The sequence below is a fragment of the Castor canadensis genome, chromosome 14, assembly GCF_047511655.1.
Source record: "Castor canadensis chromosome 14, mCasCan1.hap1v2, whole genome shotgun sequence".
NCBI lineage: Eukaryota > Metazoa > Chordata > Mammalia > Rodentia > Castoridae > Castor > Castor canadensis.
This window is the reverse complement of record NC_133399.1, coordinates 38,933,608-38,945,727: the sequence shown is the minus strand read 5'-3', so window position 1 is coordinate 38,945,727 and position 12,120 is coordinate 38,933,608. Positions and strand designations below refer to the sequence as shown.

At 61.5% G+C, this 12,120-nt stretch overlaps 2 protein-coding genes across 3 annotated transcripts; one reads left to right on the top strand and one right to left on the bottom strand.

The window, feature by feature from the left end:
* The first annotated feature begins 161 nt into the window (after positions 1–161).
* Positions 162–3,327, top strand: Tektip1 (tektin bundle interacting protein 1). The gene is made up of 4 exons (XM_020164703.2): positions 162–545; positions 2,553–2,791; positions 2,888–3,013; positions 3,146–3,327. The coding sequence occupies exons 1-4, from the start codon at positions 265–267 to the stop codon at positions 3,325–3,327; spliced, it is 828 nt and encodes a 275-aa protein (XP_020020292.2). The 5' UTR covers positions 162–264.
* A 58-nt stretch (positions 3,328–3,385) lies between these two features.
* On the bottom strand, positions 3,386–11,823 carry Mfsd12 (major facilitator superfamily domain containing 12). Of its 2 annotated transcripts, XM_020164700.2 has the most exons (10): positions 11,366–11,823; positions 7,793–8,003; positions 6,338–6,482; positions 6,075–6,254; positions 5,796–5,888; positions 5,617–5,709; positions 5,101–5,271; positions 4,905–4,999; positions 3,861–3,991; positions 3,610–3,779 (listed from the first exon to the last, which is right to left on the bottom strand). In XM_020164700.2, exons 1-10 carry the CDS (start codon positions 11,661–11,663, stop codon positions 3,757–3,759), a joined length of 1,440 nt encoding a protein of 479 aa, XP_020020289.2. In that variant the 5' UTR covers positions 11,664–11,823; the 3' UTR covers positions 3,610–3,756. The 2 variants fall into 2 exon arrangements, with proteins under 2 accessions (XP_020020290.2, XP_020020289.2); XM_020164701.2 differs by lacking the exons at positions 4,905–4,999; positions 5,101–5,271 and having other exon boundaries at positions 3,386–3,779.
* Between the last annotated feature and the right edge of the window lie 297 nt (positions 11,824–12,120).

Here is a 12,120-nt window from a genome sequence, read left to right as displayed (position 1 = left end):
AGCGTGGTCTGTGGATACTGGGCTGTTCCCACCTTTGGGCTGCTGTGGACGCCACGGCCAGCCTTGCTCTGGATAGAGCATTGTGAGGACAGGTGGGTGAGGAGGCAGTGGGGACTTGTGCTGGCACCAGGAGGGAGAGCTGCCCCAACGCTGAGTGGGGACATCCAGACGCCCTGGAACGGAGTGGCAAAGCCCTGGGTGAGGTCAGGAGCAGCCTGTCTCAAGAGCCCCAAACCCCACCTGCTGCCTGCCCTGCACCATCAGATGTTGGGAGAGGCTCCCCACCCCTGGAGGCCCCACTCCACCCCACAACCAGGGAGGAGGGAGGGCGCAGTCAGGGTGGGGCCCTGGACTGACCAGCCGCCTGCCAGTTGCCAGGACACCATGGGTGGGTGGCCATTGTTGCTGTCAACAATGACCCTAGTGGCTTTCTGGGCAGGAGCCTCAGGGGACACAGAGGCAGACATGCAGACCCTAAGGCGGGAGGTCCGGCCCTACATCCCTTCGGGCACCCTTGAACTTGACTTCCCGGCCTCTCCCTACAGGTGGGTCCCTGCCTGTCCCCAGCACAGGGGTCCTCCATGCTGTCTGAGCTTGGTCATGAAAGGATTCAGTTTGTCCCCTTGATGTGTGGTGTGTTATGGGACCTTTCCCTGAGCCCAACTGCCAGCTCCTCCACCTGCAGCTGCAGTGGTGAACTTGGGCTCCGTGGAGGTGGACAGGACACGGATGCCTGAGCCCTGGTGGTCAGGAACCACACCCCTGCAGGGACTGGGCTGATGACAGCCCTGGCTTAGTTCCCTGGTACCCAAATGTTGGAGGTTCATTCTGTCCTAGCTCTGGGAATGAGTCCCCATCAGAAATGGTGGCTCTACCTGTCACTGCAGCACTCTGAGGCTGAGGCAGGAGCATGGAGAGCTGGAGGTCAGAACATGTCCCTGTTGGGGTGTGAGGGCACAGTTGGTCCCACCTGGTGGCCCTCAGGGAGAGCTGCCTCAGTCCCCCAGCTCTTGGCCATCCTCAGCGGCTGCTCTTTGGCTTCTCACTTTGGCTTTGCCTTCCTTTGGTCTCCCTGTGGGTCTGGGTCCAAATTTCCCTTGCCTTACATGGACACCAGCGTTGGGTTAGGGCCACCCCCACTGAGAGTGACCTCATCTTAATGAAGTACAGCCCTTAAAATCTTATTTCCAAATAAGGTTGCATTCTGAGGTTCTGGGGTGACCATGAATTTGGGGGGACCTATTCAACCTAGTTCTGTACCTACTAACAAGCAACCATTTTCCCTGGTGTGGTGGTGACACCTGTGATCCCAGCACTAAGGGAGTCTGGGCCAGAAGGATGACAAGTCCCAGGCCAGACCGGGCTACAACAAGTGAGGCCCTGTCAAAAAGTCAGCAGGGGTGGGAGTAAGGAACAGAAAGGAGAGAGAGAAGGACGGAAGGAGAGAGGGAGGGAGAAATCAGCCCTAGCTACTCAGGAGGCAGAGATCGGGAGGATCACAAGAAGAAAAAGGAAAAATCAGATCGCTGGAGTGACCACCTTTGGGTGATGAAGGAGTGCACATACTCCCTGCTGGCTTCTAAAAGGAGGCAGAAAAAAACTAGAAAGAACAGCCAGGTACAGGGAAAAGAGAAAAGAAAGAAAAATATTTTTCTGACAAGGGATATGTAGCCCAGACTAGCCTTGACCTCTCCATCTTCCTGACCCATCTGCAAGTGCTGGGATCACAGGTGTGTGTCACCACTCCCGTTGGGAAAAGTCTGTGGGACACTACTGCACACTGCTTGGTTGTGCAGTGCTGGGGATGAACCCAAGGCCTCCCACATGCCAGACAAGCATTTGCCACTGAGCTGCACTCTCGGTCTCTCGTTTTAGATTTTTTTCTTTTTTTTTGGCAGTACTGGGGTTTGAACTCAGGGCTTCATGCTTGCTAGGCAGGCACTCTACCACTTGAGCCACTTCACCAGTCCTACAGTTTTAGTTTTAATGACCCAGTGAGGCAGGAGTGCCATATTTCCACTAACAGTGCAGGTTTCCTTCCTGTAATGGTCCCCACTGCCCCAGGATCTGTGCACATGCCACATGCCACCTCCTCTATCCTCTATGGGGCCTTCCCAAGCTCAGCCTCGCCCAGGTTCTGCCTCCAGGCCAGCATTCACGTGCAGGTCACATTTCTCACTAAACCTGAGCTCACCACATCCTCCCTGGGTCACTTGCTCAGCCTCCTGGTACACCTTCAGGCTGAGAGGGCCCTGGAGGAAGGCACCTCAGGGTCTGGGAGCCCTCCTTCCCTGGGGTCTGTCACCAGGCAAGAAAAGCTTAAAGCTTAAGGTTCAGGGAGGGTCTTGATCGGCCTCCCTCCCTCCTTCTCTGCCTGCTGTGGGTGGGGTGTCCCTCAGCCAGCGGCCCGGGCCTTGGCAAAGGAGTAAATATTCCATTCTTGCACCGGAGCATGGCACAGGTGGCAGAGCGCCTGCCCGAGATGGGCAAGGTGGGGCAGGAGAGGAGCTGTCCCCTGACAGCCCCCGCTCAGCCTGTGCCCTCACCCTCAGCAATGACTATGTTTCCCTGGAGGGGCCCCGCTGGACACCGGCCATCAAGCAGGCCACGCGCTGGAAGGACACGCCCATGGGACGGGATGCGGCCGGCCAGCTGTGGTACACGGGCCTGACCAACTCGGACCCCCGCGAAGCCTGGTACAACCTCCCCCGGGCCCTGGACAGCCCCTACCGCGAGGCCTACGTCCGCTGGCACGGCTGCTACGACAACCGGCAGCGGAGCCTGCCCCCCGGTGAGTGCGCCGCGCCGCCGCGCCGGGCCCCAGGCCGGCGAGGGCGTGGGGGGGGGGAGATGCTGGTGGCCCCAAGTGACCCCCAGCTCCCCGCAGCCTACACGCAGCACCTGCGGGAGACGGCCTGGCACGACCCCGTCGTTCCCGCGCAGTACCGGAGCCCGCACACCCGCTGGGGAAGCGTGCTGTGGAAGGACAGGCCCTTCCGGGGCAAGGAGTACGGTGAGGCCGGGGGACCCGAGCAGGTGCACCGGAAGTCCAGGGACAACGGGGTCACCTAGGCAGGGGGCAGGGGCAGCCACCCGGAAATCCGGGGTCTCCCGGTGACGCGGCCCCCCGCTCGCCCTTCGACAGTGCTCAACAGGAACCGGTTCGGGGCGGAGCCGCCGTGGCGGGCGTGCGACTACGTGCCGTACCTGTCGGCGCCGCAGCGACCGCGCTACATCATGCAGAGCCCCCGGCAGTGGGGCCAGGAGCCCTGCTGCGCGTCCCCGTGCCTGCGGGCCCGGCGCGAGCGCTCGCCCACGTTTCGATAAAGCTCATGCTGCCCGCCGCCGCTGTCCTCCGCGCCGCCCCGCAAAAGCAGCACCGCAGCCGTCCTCGCCCACCGCCCAGGCGGCTCTTTATTCCTCCTCGTGAGCCTCGGCCCGAGCAGCCCGCTGCCCTCCGCCTGCGCTCGGCCAGACCCTGGGGGACCCCTCACCCTGCCCCTACTGCAGAGAGGGGCGCCCCGTCGTCCAGAGGGCTGGGAATGGATTAGTCCGGGGGAACCCCTCCTCCCCCGGATGTCAACTTCATCAGGGGACACCAGCCCAGCGGTGTCTGTTCCCTCCGTTGCCCGCGCCCGCATCCACCGATTCCGAGCCAGGGGAGGATCCGGCGGGAAGCGGGGTGCGGGCTCCTGGGGGGTCGGGGGGCAAAGTATGTAAACAATGTCCATGGCACGGCTGCAGGAGGCCGCGGGGTCAGGGCCGGTCTCCAGGGTCCCCTGAAAGGAAAGGGGGCGTGAGGGGAGCCCGGCCTTTCCCCCCACACCACCCCCCCGTGTGGGGCTGGGGTCTTGACTCACGAGTGCGAACGCGAATGGGCCAGATGAACAGGCTGCAGAGCGCCAGGGCAGCAGCAATGCCCACGCCACCCGTCACGGTCACCATCACCCAGTGGTAGAAGCCCACGCAGGCTGTGCAGCAGAGGTCCGAACTGGGGAAGGGCAGAGGGGCACAGTGGACACGGGACCGGGGAGCAGGGAGCAGATCGGATCGGCTCCCCCATCCCGACCCTCGGGTCGTCCTGATTCTTCCCCCGCCCCCCCTCCACTCCCCGCCCTCCCCGCCACACACACACACACACACACACCGGACATCTCAGCCGGATCTCTGGGCTTGGACCTCAGGGTTTTTCCAGAATCCACCCGCTTCTCCCCATCTTCTGCCTACACTGCTCTGGTTCCAGCAGCGCTCACCTGGACCCATCACCGCCAGGGTCCCACAGCAGCCACCAGGGGGCGCCCATGAGCCAGGCCCTCCCTCCCCTGCCCAAAGCCCTCCATGGCTCCCGCCTCCCTCAGGCTCAAAGCCCAAGTCCTCCCTGCAGCCCACAGGGCCCTGCACGACCTGCCTGTCCCCTCCCTCCTCCCTCCGTCCCCCTCGCTCCCTCTGCTCCAGCCACACGGCCTCCTTGCTGCTCCTTCGTAACATGCCAGGCTAGGTCTTGCCCAGGGTCTTTGAGGCCTCCCTAGATTGTCCCCTTCACACCTTCACTGCCAGCTTCAGTCACATACTTGGAATTACTGATGTGCCTGGCATTGTTCCCAGTCCTGGGCTGACACAGGGACCAACTCTGGAATCATCTGTGTCTGGATCCCTGGGTCTGTGTGACTGAGCTCCCCTCCAGCCACCACCATACACATTTGTATATTGGATCCTCAGCACCCCCTCACAACAGACTCAATGTTAGTTGAATGAATAAACAAATAGCCCAAAGGAAGGAATGCGCAGCACTCCCCAGCCTGAGGATCCCCTCCAGAGCAGGATCCCTAGACCCACAGCACTGCCTGGCGCAGAGCAGGTCCCGGTGCCTGTGGGTGAGTGAGAAAGGAACGAGGGGCACTCACGGGCAAGGGTGTAGGCTCTGCACGGCCATGACTGCCAGCCCGTTGGCCACTTTATCAGAGAAACTCATGGCACCATACACGAAGGCTCCACTATACTGGGGAACAAGAGCAGGGAGTCAAAGCCCAGACCCTTGGGTTCAGGGCCCAGGACCCCCCACCCTCCAGCTCCGCCCACAGCCCCACCCACCAGCCCTACCGTGTGGGGGCCAATGAGGTCAGCAGTCATGGCCAGCGAGGTAACAAGGATTGTGGCACAACCCGCGCCCAGTAGCGCAGCAGCTGCGTACACAGCCGTGCCCAGCCTCTCCGCCAGCGCCACCCAGGCGGCAAAGGCCAGGACCACCAGGAGCCCCACGAAATATGTCAGCTGTGGAGGAAAGGGAGGAGGCCCAGCTTTATCAGGCCCACACTGGTCCTCAGCCCACTCAGTGCACTGCCCCTCTCCTTGGCCCAGCGAGCGAGCTGCTTGAGTGGGACAGTCCCCAGCAGCCATTAAGACATGTGGCCCTTTCCCTCCAAATGACGTCCATTAAAATGAGAGCGGGAGAAAGAATCAGTGTGTGCAGTCTGGGCTCTGCACAGGACAGAGCTGTTCTGGAATTCCTTAGTGTCTTGGCCCACACCCAGGCCAGAACTCCAGCTCTGGAGGCCCTGCCTGCAGGCCATGTTGCATGGGCTCTGGGTGGCAGGGCCCCGCCGGGTGGCCACTCACGTTCCTCCCAATGCGTCTGTTGACTGGCTTCATGAGGAAGGATGAGCAGAAGCCGCTGAGGTACATCACTAAGGGGATGGTGGCAATGAACTTCTGTTGGGGCAGAGTGGGGAATGGTGTTGGCACAGCGCACCCTCCCTCCATCCCGCCACCCCCCACACAGGCCCCACCAGGCTCACCTTGGGCAGGTGCAGGGAGTGGGTGAGGTACGTGGCCATGTAGGTCTGCGACAGGTTCACCATGAGCCTGGTGGTCATGTACAGCACGCCCACCTGGGGGCATAGCCGCAGCGCACGGGGTCAGCAGAGGCCCTTCTGCATCCCACCAGCAGGGGGCGCCGCTGTCAAGGCCACTGCCAGTGACTGCACAGCTGGCCAAGTGGGGAGGACACCTTGAAGTCTCCCTAGGTGTGGGCTGCAGCCCCTCCCCTAGGAAGGGAGCCCTGGGTCCCCACGCACCTGGTAGAAAGCCGGCTCACGAAGCCAATGTTTCCAGAGCAGCAGAGGCCTGGCGGCCGGGGCCACCAGGGGACTGTGTTCATCCGGCTCCTCTATGCGCTGCCGGCGCCCCTCCCTGGTGCCCAGATGGAACAGCAGCGAGAAGACGACACCCACGCCCACCACCAACAGGGACAGGGTCTGGGAAGGCAGTGGGGGGAAGTGGTCAGTGGTGGCTGCGGATGACGAGGTGGCTTGGGGTGGCCCACCTGGCCCCAGCTTACCCGGAACACCGGCACATCCTGGACCCCCAGCTGGTCACCCACGTTGCTGCCCTGAGCGGGCCCTGCTCGGGAGGAGCCCTGCAGGTGCAGGAGGAGCCAGGCGGCACCAAAGACAGCGATGTTTGCCACCACGGTGAAGGCATACCTGTCAGGGTGGGCCAGAGCTCAGCAGGGCACAGGAACGCCTGTGGCCATTTCCTCCCACCCTCAAGGCCACTGTCAGAGTGACTGTGGCCTTTGGGGACCCAAGCTAATAGGCAGTTTCATTCTCAGAGATGTGGGGTGGCCCGGGGCAGCCCCAGGCCTGCCTCAGTTTCCCCGGTCTGCACTGAAGGCACCCACAGGACCTGCCACACGCAGACTATGAGAAGCAGAGTCCCCACGTGCCTGAGAACTCACGGTGCTGAAAGGCAGGATGCAAATTTGCTCCCAGACTCTGAGCTACCAAGGCCAGGGCTCCCGGTCTAGAAGCATCCCAGCCTCCTCCTGGCGCCCTCCAGAGGCTCTCTAAAGGTGGCAGGAGGCGACATCAGCTTGGCCCAGCTCTCCACAATGCCCTGGGAACGTTGGGCTTGGGCAATGCCCGTCATTAGCCCTGTGTGTCTCAGGGCCACAATGGGGAGCTAAAAGGCAGGTTGGGAGGAGGCCAGGGCTGTGGGCTGGGCACAGCAGAGCTGTGGGGGACAGAAGCCCCCCACCATGAAGATGCTATGCTAGCCCTAGGTTCTATCTCCAGCACTGCAAAAATAAAATAAGGACCCCAGCTTTGGGTCGTTTCCTCTGGAATAGCAGGTGGCTAACAGTTCCCATCTCCCTGTGAAGACCTAAGACATGGCTCATCTCAAGGGCCTAGAACTCAGCCTGGCTCACAGTAGGTGCTAAATAAATGCTCCCTCTACCCTCACTTCCAGAGTAACGTCCTTTTGTGCCTCCAGCAACAGACAAGCTGGGGTCCAGCTGTCTCCAAATATAGCAGGCAGAGATGGCCCTGGAGACTCCTCCCTGTCCAGTCCCCTCCCTGCTCAGGGAAGGGTGTCACTCCCAGGTTTAGGTGGCAGAATACAGGGATGTGACGATGTAATAATTAGGGTGTGGTCAGCTTAGTTTCACGTAAAGGAGGTTGCCCCTGGTGGGCATGGCCTGATTAGGTGATCACAGAAAGTGGGCTTCGGGCCTCCCTGAGGTCAGAGGGGCCCTGCTGTGCGCCTGTCATCTCAGCACTTGGGAGGCTGCAACAGGAGGGTCATGAATTCCTGGCCAGCCTGGGTTACAGAACAAGTCCCTGTCTCAAAAGCTGCAAAAAGAATTCTGCCACCACCTTCGTTACAAGAGCCCTGGCAAAACCGCACTCGGGCCTTGACCCATGGGGACTGTGGGATGAGACCTGAGTGCAGCCACAGCTGACCGATACACCATTTCTCCAGGGGCCAGCCTCACTGCCCGGCCCAGGGGTACCTGAGGGCTGTAAGCTCCACCTTCTCGTGGTCACTGGTGACCAGCACCGGGATGAGGCTCAGGTGGGCGATCTGCGTGGCAGCCCAGCCAAACTGGAAGATGACGATGAAGGGCCCGTAGTAGAGCAGGGCGGCCCACTCTGGCGTGGCCGGCCCGCAACCCAGGCATGGGCTGAAGATGAACGGGAAGGACAGCAGGACACAGATGGTGCCTGTGGTGGCGCAGGGGATGTTAGTCATAGCACAGGGTCCTCCCACACCAGCCCAAGGCTCCCTGGGTGTGACAAGCGGGGACTAAATCAGTACAGAAATAGCTGGAGATTCAGCAGTGTGACAGAAGTGTAGGGAAATTGAGGCAGCCCGAAAGGACAGAGGGACCAGGCCTCCAACTGGTCAGGTGGGGAAACTGAGGCCACACACCTGTGACCAGAAGGGATATGCCAGTCCAGGGCACCTGGTCACCCCTTTGGGGACCAGTGGGGAAGGTGACCAAGGCTGATGGAGGTCACGCAGCAGGTCATTCGGCCTACAGGGCCCTCTAGAAAGCTGCCCGCCTCTCACAGGCCCCTCACTTAGAGCCCCAACTTCCCCTCAGCTGCAGGCCCAGGAAGCCGCCCTGCTCCCCAGCTCGGCACACACAGGGCCGTTACCAGGCGTCCCGTGGTGTGCCCAGAAGTCACAAGGCTCTGAGTGGACCCTGCTATCCCTGGCGCTTCCCAGGGAACTGAGGCCACCTGGAACAGGAAACTAGAGCCTGCCACCTTCTGGGTGCTAGATGTCCCCTCCACACAGTCAGAAGCCCCAGTACCTCAGACTAAATGCAGGACTTCCTGGTGGCCTACAGGACCCTGCCTCCCCCTCCCTCTTCCCCTCAATCCCCCTGCTCCAGCCACACAGGCCTCCTCACTGCTCAACACACCAGCTCTGTCCTGCCCCAAGGGCCTTTGCACAGGCTGTGGCTGCGTGTGCATCGCGTTCCCCTTATCTCTTAGTAAGGTCCCTTCACCCTTCAGTCTGGACCCATGTATCACCTCCTCAGAGAAGCCCTCCCTGGTCAGCCCCTTCCCTGCAGCCCGTCTTCTCGTTACACTTGTCCTAGGCACCCAGCACAGAGCCTGACCTGTCAGGATGGGTCAAATAATATAGGGTCTATTTACAGGCTAAAAGGCTATGTCACCCTCCCGTTCCAGATGAGAAAACAGGCCCGCTGAGTGAGCGGAGCTGGGTGCAGCCTCAGCTCTGAGCCATGATTCACCCTCCAGCCTGGAATGCCTGGGGGCCCCTGCATGGTGCCTGGAAGCCTGGACTTCCTCCTCCTACCAGGAGGTGACCTCATCCCCTCCTGGCCCGCCCCGCCTGGGAAATGAAACCAGACCACCTAGATCCTAAAAGCCACCGTTTTTCCTGGAACTGGGGTGGGGCAACAGAGGAGTGGGGCAGGTTTCTGCTGGCCTGGGGGCTGCCCCGAGGCAGAGCCTGGACTGGACTGTGTACTCTAGTCAGAGAAAGGGGCCTCCCTGGCTGGATCCACCCTGCTGCCGCCTGGGCTGTGTTAACCATTGCTGGAGCCAGGGCACCTGGCTCGGGGACCCTGGCAAGTGACTTTGCCTCTCTGTGCCTCAGCTTCCAAAACACAGAGGTAACTGACCTGAAGATAAGAGTTGATGTGCAAAGCTGGCAGGGCCCTCCAGTTACTCTGAGCCACTTCCTGCCTCAGCAGCTTTATAAGCTCCACAGCTGTTGCCAGTCCTAGGAATGCCGCTCCCCCCTCCCCCACTCCTACTCATCCCACAAAACCCCACAGTCAATGTCTCCTCTTCCTTCTGAAACCCGGTCTCACTATCTGTCCCTGTGCCTGGCTCTCGATTGAAGCAAAATCCTGGGGCGCTTGTTAAAGGAAGGAATGTGCCCATATTCACCCATCCAGACTCGGGTAAAATAGAGAAGTGGCACAGTTGCCAAGGTAACCATCACTGGTCACCCTATCACAAATTACAAAGGGCGGCACTTGGCTTCCATTGGGTGGGAGAGGGGTGGGAAGGGAAGGGTGCAGGTAGGAGCCCTGGTGTCAGTGGAAGCACCAATCCCCCAAGCCCCATTTGGCACAAACACAAAGTTTCATTTATGGCAAAGGTGCCTCTTTAGCCACTCCCCCCACCACCTCTGCCACGCCCCACCTCTGCTGGGGGTCTCAGATGCCTCCTCTGGAGTCAGCAGCACCCTCACCAAACCTCAGGCCCCCCACCTTTGACAGGAGCACCCGGTCAGGCCTGAAGGCTCCGAGCTGGTAACAGATCCCACCTCAGGGACTTTGCACATGCGGCGTCCTCTGCAAGGGATACCTTCCTCTGGCTGGCTCAGCTCCACAGATGGGTCTGTCCCAGACAAGAATTATCTTGTGTGTTTCCCAAAGAATTTCCTCAACTTCCGTGAGCAAAGCTTTGCACTCAGTTCTCTGCCTCTGTTCCCAACATCAGCTAAATGAGGACAGCTCTTCTGTCCCTGTTCCCCATCCCAGGTCTGCCACAGTCTCAAGTGATCCAAGCATCCCTCAGAAACCTGAACATCCAGTCCCCAGGCAGTATCACAGAAAGAGGGCCACCTGTCACCCTCAAGCCACTAAGAGATTTGTTGCATCTTGCAAAATATGTCACTTACAAGGAAGAGCCTGGGTCAAAACACTGCCCCTTAGGGCAAGGAGGTAATAGCCAGATCTGTCTGCTGTCCAGAAAGCTGTGCTTGGAATCCTCTGGGAAGCAGTGGGCAGAGCTCCTGGCCCTGCCTCTGGTCATGCCAGTGCGAGATGCCAGGAGGAACACAGGGCGATGACATCAGGGCTAATCTAGAGGTCCAGGCACTGGGCTACCGGAGGCAGGTCCTGGGCCTTATCAGACTCCTGCCTCGCCCTGGGCCTCCATGCACAGGGTCCCCTATAACCCTCTCTGCAGGCTTCCAAGCCTGGCCAGATGGGAAGAGAGCAGGCCCCCTCAGCCCTGGGCAGCCCCCTCAAGGCCCCCAAGGCACCTGGTTGCCCAAGGATGGGGCAGAGATACACAAGGGTCCTCTGGAGGACAGACAGACAGCATGGGTTCTAGGAGCCGGCTCCTTTAACAGCTGTCCTGTCTGGTCACTCTGATGGATAGATGGGGAAGGTCAGGCTGTACCAGACAGACTGACAGAGGAGGCATTGGACAGTCAGACCAGGCCAGGCACCCCCAGGAGGCATACAGAAAAGGGAATGCCCTGGAACACTCAGACAGAGGGGGCATCACAGGTCTGACTGCAGCCATCAGGCAGACAAGGGACGCTGGGCCTTGGGACAGACGGCGGGGGGAGGCTTTAATCACCGGCTGGGAGACAGGGCAGCTCAGGGTGTGGGGGAACAGAGTGAGGAAGTCCAGGTCATGGACAGACAGACAGAGGGGAGAGGGTCAGGACATCAGGCAGGCAATAGAGGGAAGAGGCTCAGGCTGGGTGGCGAACAGGTGGCAGAGGCTCGGGAGGGACACCGCAGAAGGACACGGGCTGTGAGACAGACGGAGGAGGCTGGGGCCGGGCAGGGGGCGAGGCTTACCGACCAGGTGCCAGGCCTTGCGCGGGCCGTAGCGGGCGCAGTGGCCGGCGGCGCGATCGGCCTCGTAGCCCACGAGTGGCGTGCACAGCCCGTCGGCCACCTGGCCGAGCAGGAGTAGCAGGCCGGCGCCGCGGGAGCTGTAGGCGCGCACCGAGTGCAGGTAGAGCAGCAGGTAGGTGAACCACATGGACGCGCACAGGTCGTTGAGGAAGTGGCCGACGGCGTAGCTGAGCCGCGCTGCCAGGGACAGTGGCTGCGGGGATGTCCCCGCTCCGGCCGACCGGGGCCCCGGGCCCATGTCGCCTGGCGGTTGGAGACGTACACCCTTCTCGGGGCAGAAGGGGCCCTACCAGGCCGCCCAGGACCCGCACCGCGCTCCGGATCCTCCGCGCGGGGACCCCACTGTCCCTGTGGCCGCGCGCGATCACCTCTGCGGCCGCCCAGCCCGCGGGCCGGGAGACTGTGGCCTCGACGGGGCGGGGCTGCGGCGGGGAAATCCCGGGGAGCGGCGGCCGTCTCCACCAATCGGAACAGCGCACCGGGACCCGCCAGCCAATCACCAAGGAGAAGGGCGCCGCCACACGCAGCGCCCACGTGGTCCTAGCGCCCGGCCTGTGCGCTGGGTGATTGCGGGACGCTCGGCCTGTGGCTGAAGGAGGGTAAAACAGAGAAGTGGCGCCGCTGCGGGCCGCCACCCAGACTCCCGCCTCCAGCCCCAGCCACCCCACGGCTTCACGAGACGGGCCGGCGAGGAC

Bases quoted from the DNA above. Each gene is read 5' to 3' on its own strand.
- Mfsd12 (XM_020164700.2), bottom strand. From the start codon at position 11,663: ATGGGCCCGGGGCCCCGGTCGGCCGGAGCGGGGACATCCCCGCAGCCA. The intron at 5,710-5,795 runs GTGAGCCTGGTG...CTGCCCCAACAG, and splicing joins ACTCCCTGCACCTGCCCAAG to AAGTTCATTGCCACCATCCC. The intron at 3,780-3,860 runs GTGAGTCAAGAC...CTTTCCTTTCAG, and splicing joins GCCCATTCGCGTTCGCACTC to GGGACCCTGGAGACCGGCCC.
- Tektip1 (XM_020164703.2), top strand. From the start codon at position 265: ATGTTGGGAGAGGCTCCCCACCCCTGGAGGCCCCACTCCACCCCACAA. The intron at 546-2,552 runs GTGGGTCCCTGC...CCTCACCCTCAG, and splicing joins TTCCCGGCCTCTCCCTACAG to CAATGACTATGTTTCCCTGG. The intron at 2,792-2,887 runs GTGAGTGCGCCG...AGCTCCCCGCAG, and splicing joins GCAGCGGAGCCTGCCCCCCG to CCTACACGCAGCACCTGCGG.